This window comes from Ascaphus truei, chromosome 3 (assembly GCF_040206685.1).
Source record: "Ascaphus truei isolate aAscTru1 chromosome 3, aAscTru1.hap1, whole genome shotgun sequence".
NCBI lineage: Eukaryota > Metazoa > Chordata > Amphibia > Anura > Ascaphidae > Ascaphus > Ascaphus truei.
The window spans coordinates 86,072,566-86,092,292 of record NC_134485.1 but is presented as its reverse complement, the minus strand read 5'-3'; the positions used below and the strand labels follow the sequence as shown (position 1 = coordinate 86,092,292).

At 47.2% G+C, this 19,727-nt stretch overlaps 1 protein-coding gene across 1 annotated transcript; it reads left to right on the top strand.

The window, feature by feature from the left end:
- Nucleotides 1-3,466: 3,466 nt before the first annotated feature.
- Nucleotides 3,467-7,154, top strand: LOC142491645 (fibrinogen-like protein 1-like protein). Its single transcript, XM_075594494.1, has 3 exons — nucleotides 3,467-3,560; nucleotides 5,429-5,599; nucleotides 6,289-7,154. The coding sequence occupies exons 1-3, from the start codon at nucleotides 3,557-3,559 to the stop codon at nucleotides 7,137-7,139; spliced, it is 1,026 nt and encodes a 341-aa protein (XP_075450609.1). The 5' UTR covers nucleotides 3,467-3,556; the 3' UTR covers nucleotides 7,140-7,154.
- Nucleotides 7,155-19,727: the final 12,573 nt, after the last annotated feature.

Sequence of the window (19,727 nt, the reverse complement as noted above, 5' to 3'; positions counted from 1 at the left end):
GTCATTATGAACGTGTGAGTAGGGCTGTACTTTGTATTTCTGTCTTAGAGGAGACCTGCACTTTGAAGGAATTGTTTGTACCTGGTATTAACCGTAACCAGCATCACAATGCAAGTCCAGCAACCAACCTCACACTGATGAGACCCAAAAGGTGAAAACAGCTGTCTTTGAGTAGGTTTGTTGGCCATGCACTTCTGTAACCCAGGCTGTGCTGTAAACGTTGTGCAATGCGGCAGTCATAAGCTTAAAGAGGCAATCCAAGACGTTTATTGTTGTTATACAGGATTGAAGCAGAAGGCTCCTGGTGCTGAACCCCATTAATTTCAGCTCCGGGGATCCCCTGCTTCCGAAGATATAGACCTCCGTAGGGGGTGCCGGTAGCCAGTCCAGCTCGCATATAAGGTTCACATTATGGCGGATTTTCAACGCTCCTGCGGGTTGCAGGCCAATAGAAAGCCGTGACGTCACCCGGTGTGGCATCCTATTGGCCATAGGAGCGGGACGCGGGAGCATTAAAAAGCAGAAACCTGTAGAGATGTATCGGCACCACCTTCGGAGCTAAGTATCTATGGAATCAGGAGGTCCCCGAAGCTGAATCGAAAGGGGTTCCGCTCCACAAACCCTCTGCTTCAATCCTAAATACAAAAATGAAAGAAAAGAAACAAAACGGCACGGATTGTTCCTTTAAAGGGATCCACATTAAAGTGGATAAGAAGCAAAAAGTGACGCATTCATTTGCATATCATTACCCAGACTCCCTGGCTGCAATAGAAGCACACGTCCAAAAGTACAGATGAGACCGCGCTGGTAGGGAATCCCCTGTTTATCCAAGATAAGTTTTTCTGCTGCTCCCACTCTCTCCCGCGATCCACCGAGGCCAATTAGATACATAGAAACAAAAAAGAGAAGCGCAAAGAAGAAACAATTCAAGCAATAACACTAACTTTATACGCAATATATATAAAAGTACAGCTCTTACATCAGTAGGCAGTGTTGCATCAAAAAAAAGGCACACTCCCCATATCCCTCAGGTGACCAGATGGAAGATGGTTCCAAATAGTAGGTGGTAGTCAGCACCCCTCCACATCGACATCGATTAGGGGCTAACAGATGACACAATCCTTTAAGACCACACAAGGGCCTGCCGCAGAGCTCGAGCAGCACACCCAAGACTACTAGATGGGTAAGGGAGGGTACAAGGACAATGGCAATGAATACCTCAACGCATTTCGCGTAAACGATGCTTCCTCAGGGGGTGTATCCATACTCTCTGAGGGGTGCCCCTTATATACTGGCAACCTTCTTCCAATTTAGTCCAGAGATCACATTAATTGGCATAAAATCATCTCCTATGTGATAAAAACGAACAAGACCACATAATACACGACTCACAATAACAAACATATCCATAATATCAAATATAAACACAATATATGTGTGAACGTGGCTTCAATCACCCATACCCATCTAGTAGTCTTGGGCATGCTGCTCAAGCTCCGCAGCAGGCCCTTGTGTATCTTAAAGGATTGTGTCATTTGTTAGCTAAACTGATGTCTGAGAAGATGACGTTGGAGAAAGAGATTCCAAAACTAAAAGAGATATGTTGGTCACAAGGAGAGACCACGGAGAGTGAGCTCAGTGTCCCCACTGACTCGTGTGCAGAACCTGGTGCCTGTGTTCCTGATGTCCATGCCCCTGCATTTAAGTTAAACGCAACCATCAGGAAGTTCCTTGCGACGCCAGATGTACCGGTTACTGGTTCCTGCGCCGTCGTGGTTTGGGCAAGTATTTTACTCGTCAACAAACCACCAGAGGTGGGTCACCCTGAGTCCGCCTTTCATCAAGGCCTCCGGGAAGAGCCTGGAGGATCATCCGGAGAACGCTCTTGAGAGGGGGAGTAATGCAAGGCTAGGTCCCCAGTGCAGCCGGCGGCGCTTGCGGCCGTGCGTGCAGCTCTCACCAGCCCCTTACCTTCTCCCTGGTTGTCCCCAGTCCCTCCGCGCTCCCAGGCTCACTGCGCACTGTGACGCGTCAGCCGGCAGGGGCTACAGCCAGTTTGTGATCCCGAGCGGCAACGTGTCATGTGGTGTGGCAGGGAGTCAATCAGAGAGGCGAGGGAGCGGGGGGAGAGGAGGAGGGAGGAGAAGAGGTCTGCTAAGCTCCTTGTGTGTCACGGGAGCGGGAACGGGGGGACGTGGAGGAGAGATGGAGAAGTCTGCTGAGCTCCGTATGTGTGTGGTATGTTTTTTTTTTAGTTTGGCCGGCTCAGTTTCTGTTATGCAAAGTAACAACATTCGGACTCCTTGTACAACCATCGTTGGCTCTATGGGGGAGGGGGGGAGAAGTGTGTGTGTCATGGTTTTTTGTTTTGTTTAGTTTGGCTGGCATCATGGCCCCGCCCCCTCATCATGGCTGTGCCCACAGCCTGTTTTGGCCACGTCCCTCGCGCCTCAGAACGCCGCCTGCAGAGCGCAGATCACGGTATAGCACTCTGCACGCGCCGCCAGGTCGCAAGGTGGACGTGCAGGTGCTTGCAGTGGGGTCTCAGACTAAGGGTCTCCTAGACATCCTGCTCTAGCCATAGTTCCTTTCTCTGTCCACCGGGTGTGCTGCTGGTTTCTGTTTGCTCTGGGGTTCCTCTGACTTTCTCTCTTGTTGCTCCTGTCCTCTGTCCTTATAGTTCCTGTTCCTCCATTGCCTTTGTTTGGTGATCTTGATTCTTTCTGCTGCTGCCCTGATCTGACCTGACCTGTTCCCTGTATCCTGTAGTCCTGATTACTTATTAGAGGCTTATTAGAGGCTCTTGCTATTAAACTAGATTCCCCCAGTCTGTTTCCTGCTAGCAAGTCCCAGTCTTGCCAGTCCCAGTCTTGCCATGCTCCTCCCTTCCTGTTGCCGACCCTGTTTGTGACCACGACGATCCTGCTTGATGCCTGCCACCGAACCCTGCTTGTGACCATGACGATCCTGCTTGCTGCCTGTCACCGAACCCTGCTTGTGACCCCAACAATCCTTGCCTGCTCCCCGCTGTTCTGGCCACCAAGGTCCTACCCGCTCCAGGAGTCTCCCCTTGGCAAGCGCTATGTACATGAATGGCGCTATTTAAATAAAGAGATAAATGCATACATACATACATGCATACATTTCCCAGAATCCCTAATTGCAGTGGAAGCACTTTTTGCTAAGAGATAATGGGGAAAAGAAGGGTTGCAGACCTGTCTGAAACATGTGAATGTGCTCACAATTTTTATTTGCTGTGCACTATTTAATGCATACAGTACCTTTGTTTGGCTTGGCTCTTCTCTCACTATTTTATTGCAGCTGAATCATTGCTCTGCACAGCCATATCCAATCCCACTCATATCTTCATGTAAACTAGATAGATATTTCTCTTTGTCAAACTTTACCTTGTGTCTCACACCTACTTATCAAACATCATGTATCTCTTGGTGACAGCTGTGCCTATGGTGTAGGTAAAGCCCCTCCCTATGCATGAACTTTATAAAGAAGACTGGTAGATGGGTGAGATATAGAGCCCAACACTGCTTGGACCAGGATGGGTAAGACGCTCATATGAGCTGCTTTTGTATCATATTAAAAAATATAGGGCCTGGCACCTGTGTGACAATAACCTAGTGATATACAGCCAGGCACCTTCAGGGTTGCATGGCCCTAGAATTCAGGGACAGGCAGCACTTTATCTCTAGGACAGGATGGTTATGGTATATGCAGTCTGCCACTCTTAATGCTGGGCAGTTCAGGGATACATCCTGTAGCCCGTCACCTCCATGCCTGAAAGTTTCAGGGGTACCTGTTTTACCTTTAAAGCTAGGCACTTAATGTAATACTCAAAAAAGAAAGAAAATAAACCAGCACAACCGCCCCAAAATTAGGAGAATTAAAAAGACAATAATATAGTATAGAATATTAAGCAAAAAAGTGGTGGGGGGGAGTGAGATAAAGGCAGTGAAATAATAGCGGCACTCCCGTTTCAGAGGTCCACGTTTGGAAGGAAGATCCTCAAATCAGAGTTTAGTGGGATAAAAAAAGAGATAAACACTCATGGTATAGTATGTAAAAACTATATTAAATAAATGGAAATTAGCTCAATTACACTCACACTTTTACCAAATTGAAAAGACTTTGTATCATTTTATGCTGGAAGCGATGCAGAGCAAATGCAGGAAAGTCCCTCCCATTCACGTTTTAATTTTTTCCCTTTTTTGCTTAATATACTACACTACTTATTATTATTATTATTATTATTATTATTATTATTATTATTATCTTTTTCTCTTCCTTCATTTTTGGAGGTTGCGCTGTTTTTTTTTTCTTTTTTTCGAGAATCTCTTTTTGGGGCCGTGGGACCTTTCTCTAGCAGCATCAACATAGGGGACGTTTAAGGTTTATTAATAGACAAAACTTGATTAACTAATTGATAGAAGTGTTTAGTGTTTACTTTGCCATCACCTCTTGTTTCACACTTTATAGATTACATGGGTGATGTTTTGGTGCTGTTTTGCTTTATTTTGTTGTGTGCACATAATGTAAAATACAATTCCAAAGTGCGGGGGAACAGTTTCAGGTAAAAAGAATCCTGTTTGTGCAGCCAACATAAAATAGGCAAACAATTTCTTCAAAGTGCAGGTCTCCTCTAAGACAGAGATAGAAAGTAAAGCCCTGCTCACACGTTCTTAATGACGGTCTCCATTTAATGTGACAGCCAAGAACAGTGGAAAGGCAACGTTTCAGGTCCCATATTTACCTTTCATCAGGTGAAACTGATGACCCAATTAAAGGTCCATATGGGACCTGAAACTTTGTTGTTCCACTGTTCTTGGCGGTCACATTAAATGGAGACCGTCATTATGAACTTGTGAGTAGAGCTCTACTTTGTACCTCTGTCTTAGAGGAGACCTGCACATTGAAGAAATTGTTTGTACCGGATGCAATACACAAATTGTATCTTTGGACATCCAAAGACCTTGATCACTGGATAATGCATGTAATTTGCCGTAGGGCACACATGTAAATCTGAACACTCCGGAAATATAGTCTATCATCTCTAAGGATAGGCACCTTAGTGGTTACAAAGGCTGTCACCTTTACAGCCGGAGGGTCTATGTCAGGGGTGGACAACTCCAGTCCTGAAGGGCCACCAGCATGCCAGGTATTAGGGATATCCCTGCTTCAGCACAGATGGCTCAATCATTTTGAATGAGCCACCTGTGCTGAAGCAGGAATATCCTTAAAACCTGACATAGTGGGGGCCCTTGAGGACTGGAGTTGGCCACCCGTGACCTAGGTGATCATCACAAGGAATTAAAGCCTCAGAATTCTGTGCCATATTATCTCATGGCCTCACCGTTTTGGGAATACAAAGACCTCCAAAGGATTATTTTATCACTAAATCTCTTGATCTCTGCAGGGATTCAAGGTGAGCATTGGTCTCTGTCATGGCTCCTTTTGGTTGGAGGGGCCCTAAGCACTGTATATGGAACCTTGCTGGAGAAGTCTTCAGTGATCAATATTGAAAACAGTCATTTGTTAAAGGGAATACACGTAGAAGAAATCCTCAACTACCAGACCGGAAACAGCGGTGAGTCACAACTACACCATTTAACAGGGACAGTCCTTTCCTCTCCCAGTAGTATATACCCATTTCACCCACTGCCATTGAATCAGTGTTATATGCAGGTACACTATATTACCAGTCTCCAGCATATACGCATATCTCTCGCTCCCTCCTTCTACAAAAACATCAGGAACATACACTTCTCAAATTCAGCAAGTAATCAGATATAGTTACAGTACATCTCCTCTTTCTCACACATCACTCTTGTTCTCTTTGCAAAAACACCTGGATCACATATTTGTAGCCTTCAGCTTCCCATACAGACATTAAGCAGATTTTCCACTCATCCCCTCTTTCACATAGATCAGACGTAGCTCTCTTTCATTCGGTATTCCTGCAGGAACATCAGGAACACAGATAGTACCACTGTCAACTTTTGCCTGCAGTGAGAATCATTTCTGTCCTGAAGAGTTTACCATCTAAATAGCTGTAAACATCGCACTAACTAGACATCTCCACATCAAACAAGCATAGACAATTGTGAACTGGGCAACTCTGCCTATTGATTTACACGGCATATGTACAGAAAAGGTTCTCCCTGGAAGTGTGAGGACTATTAGGCCATTATCCTGTAAATGTGAGCGAGATGTGTGAGGGAACTGCCACGGCTTTTGTATTTTCCAGTAGGTGACCTCTAGTTTTTGGCTTCACAGGAAACGTTTACCCAGACAGCTGCACTGTACTAAAGGAGGGTCGCAGTGGTCTGTATGTGGTGGAGCCAGTGCCAGGGAGGCGATTCGTGGTATACTGTGAGTTAGGAGGCCCAGACGGGGGATGGACAGTGATCCAGAAGAACTGTAAAAAGAACTCAAAGCAATGGGATGCCCCATGGGAGAGTTATAAGAGAGGCTTTGGAGACCTGCAAGGTGACCATTGGTTGGGTAATGACCCTGTCCACCTGTTGACTACCCACCAGATGCACCGGATACGCTTTAAACTGCTTGCTGCAGCTGGAACTGAACGCACAGCTAACTATGACTCTTTCACACTTGAGGGGGAGCTTAGTTGTTATCGACTTAGGTTGGGCCGATATTCGGGCAACGCCGGCGATGCCATGACTTCTGGGGAACTCCATGCAGGACATGATAACATGAGGTTCTCCACACATGACCAGGATAATGACTTGTCCGGGGCGAACTGTGCATACGTTGGAGGGGGCGGCTGGTGGTATGACAACTGCAGGTATGTCAACTTGAACACTGGTACTGGCATTTACTGGCACCAGCTGTGCCCAGGGGACTGCCAGGCAAGTAAGATCCTTATTCAGCCAGCACATAGTTGTCCAGGAAATGGGGGGGAGGGAGGTGGAGATGGTGGGGGAGGCGATGGGGGAGATGGAGGGGGAGGCGATGGGGGAGATGGCGGAGGAGGCGATCCGGGAGATGGAGGTGATGGGGGAGATGGAGGAGGAGGTGACGGGGGAGATGGAGGAGGGGACGGAGGAGGTGATGGTGGGGGAGGAGATGTGAAACCAACCGACAATCCTTGTGAAGACGATAAATAAATTACATATTTGTAGCACCTTAAAAAATAATTTTGTCTTCTTTTTTTTAGTTTAACCATATGTGAACAAAGACTAGTTTCAAGTATTAGAGAAAACCAGTCCCTGTGAGAATCCCCGAAGGGAGCCCTGGTGTCCCGAGATGTGGGGGATGGCGGTGGGGGGCTCCGGGGGACCCGGAGAGGGGAGGGAGATGCCTCGATCGGAGGACCGATCCTCCGAGGCTCCGGCGCACGCACGGGACACCTCGGCGCGCGCCCGGTATCTGTCGCGGCCGAGACCGGGTAAATGTTAGAATAAACTCGGCCACGACAGTATATACTCCAAAGCAGCCATTCGGGCTGTTTTCATCCAAAAATCCACATTGAATTCAATGGGCTACTTCAGAGTATATACAGGCATACCCCACATTAACAAACGCGATGGGGCCGGAGCATGTATGTAAAGCGAAAATGTACTTAAAGTGAAGCACTACCTTTTTCCCACTTATCGATGCAAGTACTGTACTGCAATCATCATATACATGCATAACTGATGTAAATAACGTATCTGTAACAGGCTCTATAGTCTCCCCGCTTGCGCACAGCTTCGGTACAGGTAGGGAGCCGGTATTGCTGTTCAGGACGTGCTGACAGGCGCATGCGTGAGTTGCTGTTTGTCTATTGAGCGATATGTCATTACTCGCGAGTGTACTTAAAGTGAGTGTCCTTAAACCGAGGTATGCCTGTACTGTACTGTAGAATTCATGCCTTAGGCCCAGATACACAAAAGGGTGCTAAGCTGTAGCACAAGGGTGACCAGATTTTCAAAATTAGAAATATAAAAAGTTATTTATAAAACAAATGACATCACTTCCAAATAAATATTATAATGGTATTTGTCTAATAGTGTTCCCATTTATGCTGTATTATTGATTATTTCTGTTTCCTAACATATCACAAACTCTCATTGCCCTCTCTCTCATCCCCCCCTCTCTCACACACGCACTCTCCGCCATTATCTCTCCCCCCCCCATTTTCTCTCACCCCATTCTCTCTCTTCCCCCTTCCCATTATATCTCACCCACACTCTCCCTCCCTCTCACTCCCACCCCCCCCCCCCCCCCGTTCCCATTTTATATCCCTATATTTTCTCCAGTGGTGTAACTGTCGCCTGGGCCATGACCTTAGCTCGGGACCGTTGCTCTCGACTCATAAGCAGCGGCAGAGCAGCAACCCACGTGAACACGGGGACCTGGAGATGGTTCAAATGCAGTTCAGGAGAGGATACGAGATAGAGCTGGTGCGCTCTGTCTTACAATGGACTGGGTTCCGAGAGAAGAAGTGTAAGAGAGAGTGCACCAGCTCTGTCTCATTTCCTCCGCTGAGCTGCATTTGAAACATTTCCAGGTTCCCCCGGTGATGTGGGATGCCGCTGCACCGCTACTTAACAGACTTACAGAAGTGTGCACCTCTAGAGTGAGCCCCTGGGAGCTCGCCTGTCTGCCAGCAAGCACCACCCACGGCACAGAGAGTCCGGCAGGAGGAAAAAAAGCAACCCGCAGAATCGAAGGGCCTACCTAATTTTGTGTCCAGGGGCCCCTTACTGTGTAGTTATGTCACTGATTGTCTCTCCCCATTCTCTTCACCCCCCCCCCCCATCACCCTCCCACACTCAGTTAAATGTCCCCACCTGCGGAGAAGAGACCGGAAGTTGTGACTGACTTCTGTGTAGGATGGGCATCCCCATCCTCCTCTGCCACGGCGATCCTCCCCTGTCGTTGCCATTAAAAACAGGGGAAAGCTAAAATCCGGAATGATTTTGAGAAAATTGTCGGGTCACCGGGACGTTTAATGAAAATCCTGGGACGTATAGTCACCCTATTTAGCACTCCTTAACTCCCAATGATATGAGTAGGAGTAAAGGCGTGCTAAAGCTAAGCACTCGTTTGTAGATCTGGGACTTACTGTTTTACCCCAACTGCCTGCAAATTAGCAATCCTGTTGGGAATGTATTTGTCATTTTCAAATTCTTCTTGATTTCAGTAACTTACATCTCCATTGTATGGATTTCCTTTGACAAATACTAGCCCATACTAAGGCCTTGCTTACCTTTCCACATACAGCACAGGTTGTGGATGTTGTTGAGCGAGAGCGAAGATGGTTAATAAAACTTAACCTCTACGTGTGCCAGTCCTTAGGCACAATCCCTACATTTCCATGATCTAAAGGAGATAGGCAAGAAATCCCCTTGGCAGGTGAAAATATACAAAGCAGTAGGTTAAGATGTCACAATGATTTGTACGCCCTGGATATGAGCAAAATACTTCATAGCATATTGAATAGGAAGCTACCCCTCTCTGTGTACTCTCCTAATACCCTAATGTAGCCTCTTTGTGTATAGTCTGTTCCCATTTACTTAGTCTTCTTTCACGTCTCTACGTATGTCTGTCACATTGGCCCCCTTTAGTTTTCCTGATGTATTCCTTTTGCTTCTCTTCATCTGCAATATCTTTCTCCTCTCGTTCCAACTTTTTTATTTTCATTTCCCCTGGCATCTCTTTCCCTTTCTCTTCCTACGTTCCTGTCATCTCTCCAGTTTCTCTGTATCACTTGTCTACTGTCTCCTTGTCTTTCAATGTGATGAGAAACAGGGTAATGATTGCATTCTCTTCTGTTTCCTTGAATGGACGTGCAAGGCACCCTTGCCTGTGTTATACCCTGCTTTTCACCGTATTCGATAAGGACCTTCATTTTCGTCATATTTCAGTACCTCCTCCACATGGCTCTCCCTCCTTTCTTGTTTCACTAAATTGATTTCTGATCTGTCTGCTATCTTGTTATGCCTCTCTTCTCAATGCCGTCCTATGGTTTCTGTTCATACCTCTCTTGCAGTGTCTGTCAATGTCACTTTTTAATATCTCTGCATGTCTCTGTAGCTGTTTTTCGTAAAGATTTTCGCCAGGGAAGTGATGTATCACAGCAATTTTGGCACAAACGTAGTGCAAACAGTATGAATTTTAATCTTACTAAGGAACTTTGCACAAATTCTTGCTTGCATTTTGCATTTTGAGGAGTGCCAATATGATAGGGAGGAGTTACAAGGCGCATTTTTTCACCTTGTACAAGTGTCAACAAAATATCTGCCAGGTTTGAAGTCAAACTCTTCCTTATGTAGCCAGGACTGGTTTCCTGGGCTACCAGTCTGCCCCCTCCTGTCAGTAAGCCCTGGTAAGAACAGGCTGCCAGGAGTTATCATGGGTTTCCCCCACGCACAGCAGCTTCAGTGAGTCACAGGAGAGGCGGTGCGACTAAGCCTGTGTGTGTCCAATCACGGACTCAGACCTGGTACCTGTACGTCCTTTGTACTTAAAGAGCTGCACTGCCAAATTTAGTCAGTGCCTCTACCTGCTTGAGAGAGGCTGGTCTACCCATAACACAATTTGTGTTCCCTCTCATAGGCGAGTGGATGGGAGACTATTCCCCTTACTCCACGAGGGAGTAAGGGAAGAGCAAGGACTGCTTCAGTGCCCCTTGGCCTGGAGTGGATGACCAGGGTACATCCTGAGGGTGAAGCCCCAAGAAGAACTGTCTGAGGCTGTGTATGCTAATTATTTGCAGTGTAACCAATAAAGTGATCCTGTTCAAAGATATCTTCCTGCCTGAGATTACAATCTATCAGGGGGAGGGGAAAGAAGTTCTCCTGCAGGGATTGTCCCACATCCCTGGTGCCTGCAAGAGATGGAGACGCTGTCACCGTGAGAAATAATCAGTTACTACCCCAGAAGCCTGTCCTGTTCTTCTCCACAACACCGCAGGAGACTCAGATCTACTGTGAGCCAGCAGGTATGCACCACACTGTGCAATGGCAGAATCTCCCAGAGAGGGGGGAAACACCATAACACTTACATTTGGCCTAAATGCAAGCAGAAAATGGTGCAGTGCAATACTTCATCGTTCTTTCTTTTCGTGCCTTTGTATACTTTTTGGGAATTCTCTCCATGCCTTTACCTATTGTGTTCTCTTCATCTGTCTCAACTACTTTCTTTTTCAATTGTCCCTGTCTCTCTCGTTTCTTCCATGTCTCTTTCAGCTTCTGTCTGTCTCTCAACTATCTACCCAGTTACCCTAGATTCTCTCCATCTCTCAGAAACTTGAGAGGTATGTCTCTCCTTTCTCTTCGTGGATTTGTTTTGTAGATTTCTCTCTGGGTAACTTCTCTCCTGTTTATGGTGTCTCTTCCCATTTCTCTACATGTCACCATGATGCCTTTTCCTTGGTAACTCTTATCTGCCCCACCCTCTCCTCTCCATTTCTGTCTGGGAGGTTCCGCTCCATCATCTTGCAGTCTCTCCGCTTGTTTCGAGCCACACTAGGCTCCACTTCAGCCTTCCTAACTAACGATCTTTGCCTTCATCCATCAACCTTAGCATGTTCTGCTTATTTTGTCCCCATTTACCAGCTCGCATGCCTTTTACCTGCTGCGGCTACCTGCTGCATGTGCTGTCACATTGGTACCTCCCCTCACTGGGGGAGAAGATCTACTGTCCATCCGAGACAAGAGGGCAGGGCCGCTGACAGATTTCCTGGGGCCCAGGACTAGTTTCACCAACGCTTCTCCCCCCCCCCCTGTTACCACCCCCTATGTTGGCGCCGCACCCGCCCCCTTCCACCCCCCGTGAGGGCAGCCTTCCAAGCCCATCCCTTTCATACCTGTATTTCTCTCCCCCCCTATCTCTCACTCACTCTCCCTCTCCACACGCCCTCTCCTCTCACTCTCCCCCCCCCTTTGCTATCACTCAATTAACCCCCTCTCACTCAATCCTGCTCACTCATTTCCCCCTCCCCTGGCCACACACACAATTCCCCCCAATACCAAATACAACCCCCCCACACACACACACACACAATAATTACCCCCCCTATAAACACACACAAGACCCCCTCCCAATACAAAACAAAACTACCCCCCTAAATACAGAAACCACTACACCCCCCAGATACAAACACCACTACTACCCCTCCAGATCCAGACACCACTACACCCCCACCCCAGATACAGACACCACTATAGCCCCCCAGTTACAGACACCACTATAGCCCCCCAGATACAATTACCACCCCCCCCCCCCCCCACTTACTTCTGGTTGCTGCCTCCAGGTCCCAGCTCATGGCTCTCCCCAGTGGTGCGTGCCGAAAGCTGACCGCGACTTCCGGATGCACCCAGCTTCCAGCGCGCACCTGCGGGAGAGAGAGGCTGGGCGTGGGAAGAGGCAGCAGCTGGGGACAGCTGAGACCCGGCAAGGCAACCAGAGGCCCGGTAGCAGGAAGCAGAAGTTGGGCCCTTCCAGTACCAGCTGACAGGGCCCACCACAGCCTCTGGGTCCGGTACACTTGTCCCGGCTCTCCCCCTCTGTCGGCCGCCCCGCCAGAGGGTGCGTCATAGAGGAAGCTGCACAAAGATGAGATGCTTTATGATATAAAGATACATTAGAGAGATTTAGATGTGTAAAATGATTTATCGAACCAATGTGTTAAGAATACAAGAACTCACAAATAGCACAAAATATTCACAAATGTAAAATTAATTTGCCATCTTCAATTTCACAAATTGCATTTTTAATTCCCCGTCATTTAAAAACTTCTTGAACCATCTTATAAAATCGATACTCTAATTTAACTCCTGCTGCTATTGTAGCAATAAAGAAAACATACGAACAGTAATACATCTCAGCATTCTACACCTACTATTTGACACTTTCTACTTTTTACGATAGCTCATTTTGCTTGTTCTAATAAAACAAAAAGAAGCTAAAACAATAGTACGGTGTTCCCTAAAATGATAGTTAATTTCCCACCCCAAAAAAGTGCCGTGTGAAAAATCTAAACACAAGATCAATGTATTATATAAATAGTTAAATGGTGTACAGTGCTCCCAAAAAAATATCAAAATTAATTATAATCACCGCCGCACCATCTGATAAAGGGTCAAATGACTCGAAACACGGGGTGTGTACCTTTCAGTCCCACTGCTCCTATATATAGCATCCTACACGCTAAGTATAAGACGTCTTAGATATGTGACTTCACACTTTGCTTTTTGTGAGAAGAAATATCTGGATTGGATTTTTGCCTTTTGTTATAATTTTTTTGATGTGAATCAAGATTAGTGAAGCTGTTTTTGAATTGAGTGTTGCATGGTACAATTTCTTTGTTTTCTCAATTTTTATATAAATACATTAAAAAAATAAAACATTTAACCTGAAAGAAAATTAAGTGTAAAAAATATGATAAAATGGCTTCCCACTCTGATCTATAAAATGCACTTTTTACTGTTACTTCTGAGTTGATATGTATTTTACATTGTTGCAATTATGCCATGAATTATTCTCCATCAGGCTGCATCCATAGACACTGCAGGCGCGCAGAGGCAGAGGGAAAGCGGGTGCTTTCCCTGGCCTTAGTATGCGCACCATCCAGGGGCGTGTCTATGGGCAGGCCAGTGATGTCACGGAGCTGGTTTGCCCTCATTGGGCGAACCGCTCACGTGATCGCCCTATCACGCGAGAAATCAGTTTTGACTGATTTCACACGCATCGCACCCCCCCCCCCCCCTCCTGCTTCTGCATGCACGCGCCCACACGGTGTATAGACACGATCACTGCAGTCTGATCGCTCAACGTACAGACGCGTCCGCGCGGTCTGCCCCTCTATGGACGCAGCCTTAGAGATTCCCCGAGCGCTTTGGTATTGGTGATTTATATAAGGTTTTCGGAGCAGGTTTAAAATTTCATACAACGTCTGTTTATTCTCTTCGCAATGTGTTAAGATCTTGAAAATTATGAACTTTATACATAAAATGTACATTTGCTTCATTTTTATTCCATCAAACTGAAATTTGAAAACTGATGTAAAAGAGAGCAGGTTTCCTGTGTGATCGTAACTTAGATGGAGAGCTGGTAAAGAAAGAATTTTCAGGAAAGCGCTTTTTTTAAAGGCACAATACAAGCAGCCTTCTCTTGTTTTTTCTTTTACATAGGATGGATGCTGGGGGTCTCTGGAGCTGAAAGCCATTCATTTAACTCTGGGGACCCTCTGCTTCTCTAGATACTTACCTCTGTAGGGGGTGCCGGTATCTTGTGGAGTTTAAAAGCAGGGGATCTCCAGAGCTGAAATTAATGGGGTTCAGCTTTGGAGACCCCCTGCTTCAATCCTATGTAAAAATAAAAATAATAATTAATAAGCAGCTTGGATTGCAGCTTTAAACCTTCCAGATCACATTTTGGCAAAACAGACGTAACCGGCTCCACTAACTGAGAAACACACCTCACTCGTTCTGTCTGTCAGTCTGTACCCACAATGGTTGCGGATACCCAGTCGAAACCTGCTCAAATCTATCAAACTCCTGCCTTAAACCAGACTTTTGGAGCTCAGCTGCTCAATACTTACACTGTAGATGGATTACAAACCGAGGGAATTCCAGGGAAGATAAAGGATTCCTCTTCCCTCTGTAGCTTTACAATCCTCCAAGCATTAAAAACACTCTGATACAAGTGGGGTATATTATTGTAACACCGAGCTTTCCTCTCAGCTGCTGGTATCTTCAGGGACAGACTCTTTCCTTGTAAGACAGGAATCCTCTACTTAGAAATTGTATTGTATTGTATGTCTTTATTTATATAGCGTCAAAAGTGTACTCAGCGCTTCACAAAGAATACAGTACAGGGAATTATAATAATACAATAAGTGCAGCAAAATCAGACAATGGGAAAGGAAATCCCTGCCCCGAAGAGCTTACAATCTAAGAGGTTTGAGGGGAAACTTACAGAGACAGCAGGTGAGGGAATAAGTGCTGTAGATGGGTGTGCTTGGCCACAATGGGTGGTATAAGTGACTGTGGGACAATAGCCATGAGTGCAGGCTATCGGGATGCTTGATTTGTGGGGCAAGTTTTAAGGTTGGTCAGTGTTAAATGAAAAGGTTAACACCATTTACAGGGGAAGAGATCCACTCCCATAGATCAGCCGCAAGCCACGTATATCCAGCCCCATTATGAGAACGGAATGACTGGCTACAAAAACAAGATGAACCACCACCCCAACTACATGATCGACTCTACGTGCAGTACACCCCTTTGATCAACTCATAAAACTTCTATCTTGCTAGACGCAAAACACTAAGGGAACAAACAAAGCAGGTGGCAAATAATGTTAAGGGAAATAACAGGACAAACCAAGGTTAGCTGCAAGAATTGCAGTACTACATGCAAAGAGCAATAGTAGCAGGGGACAAATAATAAACCGGGGTCTAATAATGCAAGGGAAATACAACACAACAAACAAGAAGTCACCTGAAGATCAGTAGAACTGGGAGCCTGATAAAAAGGAATAGGGAAAGTAACAGCACTAGGGGACAAAGAATAAACTGACTCTTGACCGGTAAACAGAAAGTTGACAAGCAAAGAACTACAGTAACAGACTGGGTAGGGTTTTATACCCAAACTAAGATGGGAGCTGGCCTTATGGACTGTTCTAGTTCTTACCAGTTCTGGGCCTGAACTAGACTCCTCTGTGCACCCCTACAGGTCTATGAGAAGTACTGCTCTTAGGGAATCATGACACTACCCATGGATAATTAAGGGAAATTACGTCTACATAGAACTGTCATTCCCAAATGAACCGCATATGCATTCCACACAGGTTCCATGGAACAGGCATGCACATAAATTCAATGACCAACATATGCGTTCAATAGAGGTTCCTTAGAACCATCATGCACATCAATTCAATGACCAACAACCAACATATGCGTTCCATAGAACATGCGTGCGCAACAGACACAGGAAACTCATGCATTTCTTTCTTTCTCATGCATTTCTTTCTTTCTATTATTAATAAGTTAAAATCTCACAATTATTTTATAAATGAAACTATATGTAGCCCTGCTTCCTATCACTAGCAAGCCGCTATTATGTGCTGTATTACCTGCTGGCTCACAGGGCCTATGTCTCTGCCACGGAGAGCCTAGGGTGCGTGCAATATCTATAACGGGTGCTGCGCCTCCCCCTGCGACAGCTCCCGCCAAAGGGGGAGTGGGTCTTCGCAGGACGTATATGCAAAAATTACACTTACACAGCCAAGTTCTAAAACCAATCTCTTTTACTTGCAGACCAAACTCACAGTATATTACATGCCATAACATTCCTATATATATATATATATATGATATGATAGATAGCGCGCCACGGCGGACACCAACACTACCTAGCGCCACGGCGGACGCCAACACTACCTAGCGCCACGGCGGATGGCCCACAACATGCGCCACGGCGGACGCCAACAACACTTCCCACACCCGCCACCGGGTGATCCCACCCCATGTCCGATCCTTACGGATTAGTCCTCCCGCTCACAGCAGGCCCTATGTGTGTATATGGGTGACTACGCAGCCACTCTGTCTCGGGTGAATGAATGGTACCGTTGGTGCACTTGATGAAATACCTGCCGAGCACTCCGGTGCTCGGGTCTGCCACGATCTTTCCAAAGGGTCTCGGTACGTCGACACCGATCTGTCTTTATCTCTCTCTCTATGGTCCGGGACGCTCACACCTGGACTCCGGCAACACCAGTGGGGGTCTGAGCCCAGACCTCCCTCTCGACAGTATAGTCCCGGTCAAGTCTTAACGATACTAGGGGAACAGGAACCTAACTAAAGCGATCCCTAGCTCAGCTTATCTCTACAGTGACTCAGGGCTAACTGGGCCTGGGGCACCTGGCCTGCGCCGGGGCGGATCAACCTCCCCTCACAGACTCTCCATCTCCTCTCCACTCAGCTCTAGCTCCACGTGCGCGCAACCACTGCCTATATCTCTGGCACCTCCTCCGCCCATTGGCTAGACTCTCTCACCTGACCCTACCCGCAGGGCTGCTGGGTCAAGGGACTGCTTTCTCCCGCCAAGTGCACTCTCCTCCTTCGCGGGCTTTTGCAACTACTATATGCAAGCGCAACCTCCCGCTCTTTGGGGTGAATCAGGGGTCACGGCTACATCCTCCCCCATGTGGATTCCAACGTCCCCGCTTGGACAATGATAACAACACAACAGTTATATAATGAAAAACACTAATACATTGGTCTCTCTATCAACTTGTAAATTTCACTGAACATGATAATCACTGATTGGACCCGGCTGCGAGCCCACTGCTGAGCCTCATAATGGGGTGCCCCGAACTGATCATAAGCCAACCTCGTGGGAGGTTGGCCAGCTCTTTGGCTTCTGCGAATTGGCTCTTCCGCTACCTCTTTGGGAGAGAAGCAATTATCATCGGGTATTTCCAATTCGGCCCTTGAGGGCCTGGGTATATCTGTAAAGTCTCTTTGTGGCACAAAGCACGGGCTCTGGGGATCTAGCGGCGGACTCACTGGAGTCAGTGTCTCTGTCAGGGGGCCAAGGGGCTCTTTGCCTGTAGCTCCTCTGGGAGATGCCCCCGTGGCCGGAAGGCCCCTATAAGAGGTTCCTTCCTTTGGATCTTCCAGATTTTCCTGTCTTGATGACAGTTCCCCACTCAGGGGAGATGTAGGCCACTCCAAGTCTCCTTCTTCTATTTGGGGAATAGGGAGCAGGTGATTGCGATGCCACGTCTTTACCCAACCCTCCGAGTCTTTGATACGGTAGACTGGAAGGCCAGGCATTTGAGAAATTACTTCGTACACCCCTTCCCGCCAACGGTCAGTCAACTTATGTTTTCCCGGTACCCCCAGGTTGCGGAGCAGTACGGCATCACCAGGTTTAATGTCTCTATGTTTCACTTTGTGATCATAGCGCCTTTTGTTCCAGGCATTCAGTTTTTCGGTGGATCTCTCGGCTTGCCCATAGGCCTTCTGTAGATTCTCTTGCAATCTTTGTACGTAGCGAAAATGGGTGGTATTGTGCACCCCATCGGTGGAGACTCTCAACTGGATATCCACTGGCACACGAGCTTCACGGCCGAACATAAGAAAGTAGGGCGAGAACCCGGTAGATTTGTGTCGGGTGCAATTATAAGCATGGACCAGAGTTTCCACATGGCGACTCCACTTAGTCTTCTCTACACCCGTTAGCGTGCCCAGCATGTCCAGCAGAGTGCAATTGAAACGTTCGGGCAAAGCATCCCCTTCTGGGTGGTAAGGGGTAGTACGGGACTTTTTAATGTGCAGGAGGTTCAGCAATTCTTTTATTAGCTTACTTTCAAAGTCCCGTCCCTGGTCGGAGTGCAGACGTTGAGGAAGCCCATAATGCATGAAATACTTCTCCCAGAGCACCTTAGCCACCGTAATGGCTTTTTGATCTTTGGTCGGAAAGGCCTGGGCGTAGCGGGTGTAATGATCAGTGATGACCAACACGTTCCCTATACCATGGGTGTCGGGTTCGATGCACAAGAAGTCCATGCAGACTAAATCCATAGGTCCCGTACTTTTTAGATGGCCCATGGGGGCAGCTCTAGTGGGTAGAGTCTTGCGTTGGATACACCACACACACCTACGACAGTGATGCTCCACGGATTCACTCATTTTTGGCAAAAAAAATCTATCTCTCACTAGTCCAAAAGTCTTGTCTACCCCTAGATGTTCATCATAGAGAGCCTTCAACACTAAGTATTGGAGTCGTTTTGGTAACACTAGTTGTCGGCGACCCGGATGATCATGATACTTCACCACTCGGTATAACAATCGATCTTGGATTTCAAATTTGTCCGCCTCCCGCATCAGTATACCTCCGACATCCCCTGGAGTCTGGCGAAGCAGGCCCCGCTGCTTTTGTCGAATGGCATCACGTATAATCCCTGCGACCGGATCCTGTTCTTGGTAACGTACCATATCCTCCCAGGCAATGGGGTAACATGCATCCCACTCAGGTCCCGATAGTCTTCAGGTATAGCGGTAGAGGCGCACCCTAGGGAGTCCGCCAACCGCAATTCCGTAAAGGCTACTCGCTCATCTATGATGGCTGCCGTGCCACAGAGTGCTCTTATCCCGGGTCCACGAATCTCTTCCCACTGATCTTTGTCGGTGGTAGGGATCAACCTCGGTCGCCTCGACAGGGCGTCAGCTCCAATGTTCAATGGCCCAGGTTTGTATTTCAAGGCAAAGTTGTAATTGAAGAGCACGGCCAACCAGCGATGTCCGGCCACATCAAGTTTGGCGGAGGTCATGATGTAGGTGAGAGGTTTATTGTCGGTGCGTACTTCGAATGACACCCCATACAGATAGTCCCGAAGTTTGTCCACTATGGTCCACTTAAGGGCCAAGAACTCGAGCCTATGTACCGGATAGTTCTGTTCACTGACCGTGAGACTTCGGCTGATATATGCTACGGGTCGTAACCCCTCAGGATATTGTTGATGCAACACGGCTCCTAGGCCACTCAGGCTGGCAGGATGTAGGGTTTGTCGGGATTGGCGTAGGCCAAGACCGGAGCAGCCGTCAGGCTCTGCTTCAAGCCGTGGAAGGCTTGGTCGCACTCGGGGGTCCATTTATCCCCGAAGGACTGTTTGGCAGATTGGGTCTTCTGGCCCGCCTCCGACGGGTATATGCAGAGCAGGCTGTTGAGGGCTTTGGCCCTACGTGAGTACCCTTC

Coding starts and splice junctions, on each gene's coding strand:
- LOC142491645 (XM_075594494.1), top strand. Junction 5,600..6,288: donor CTACCAGACCGGAAACAGCG/GTGAGTCACAAC, acceptor TTGGCTTCACAG/GAAACGTTTACCCAGACAGC.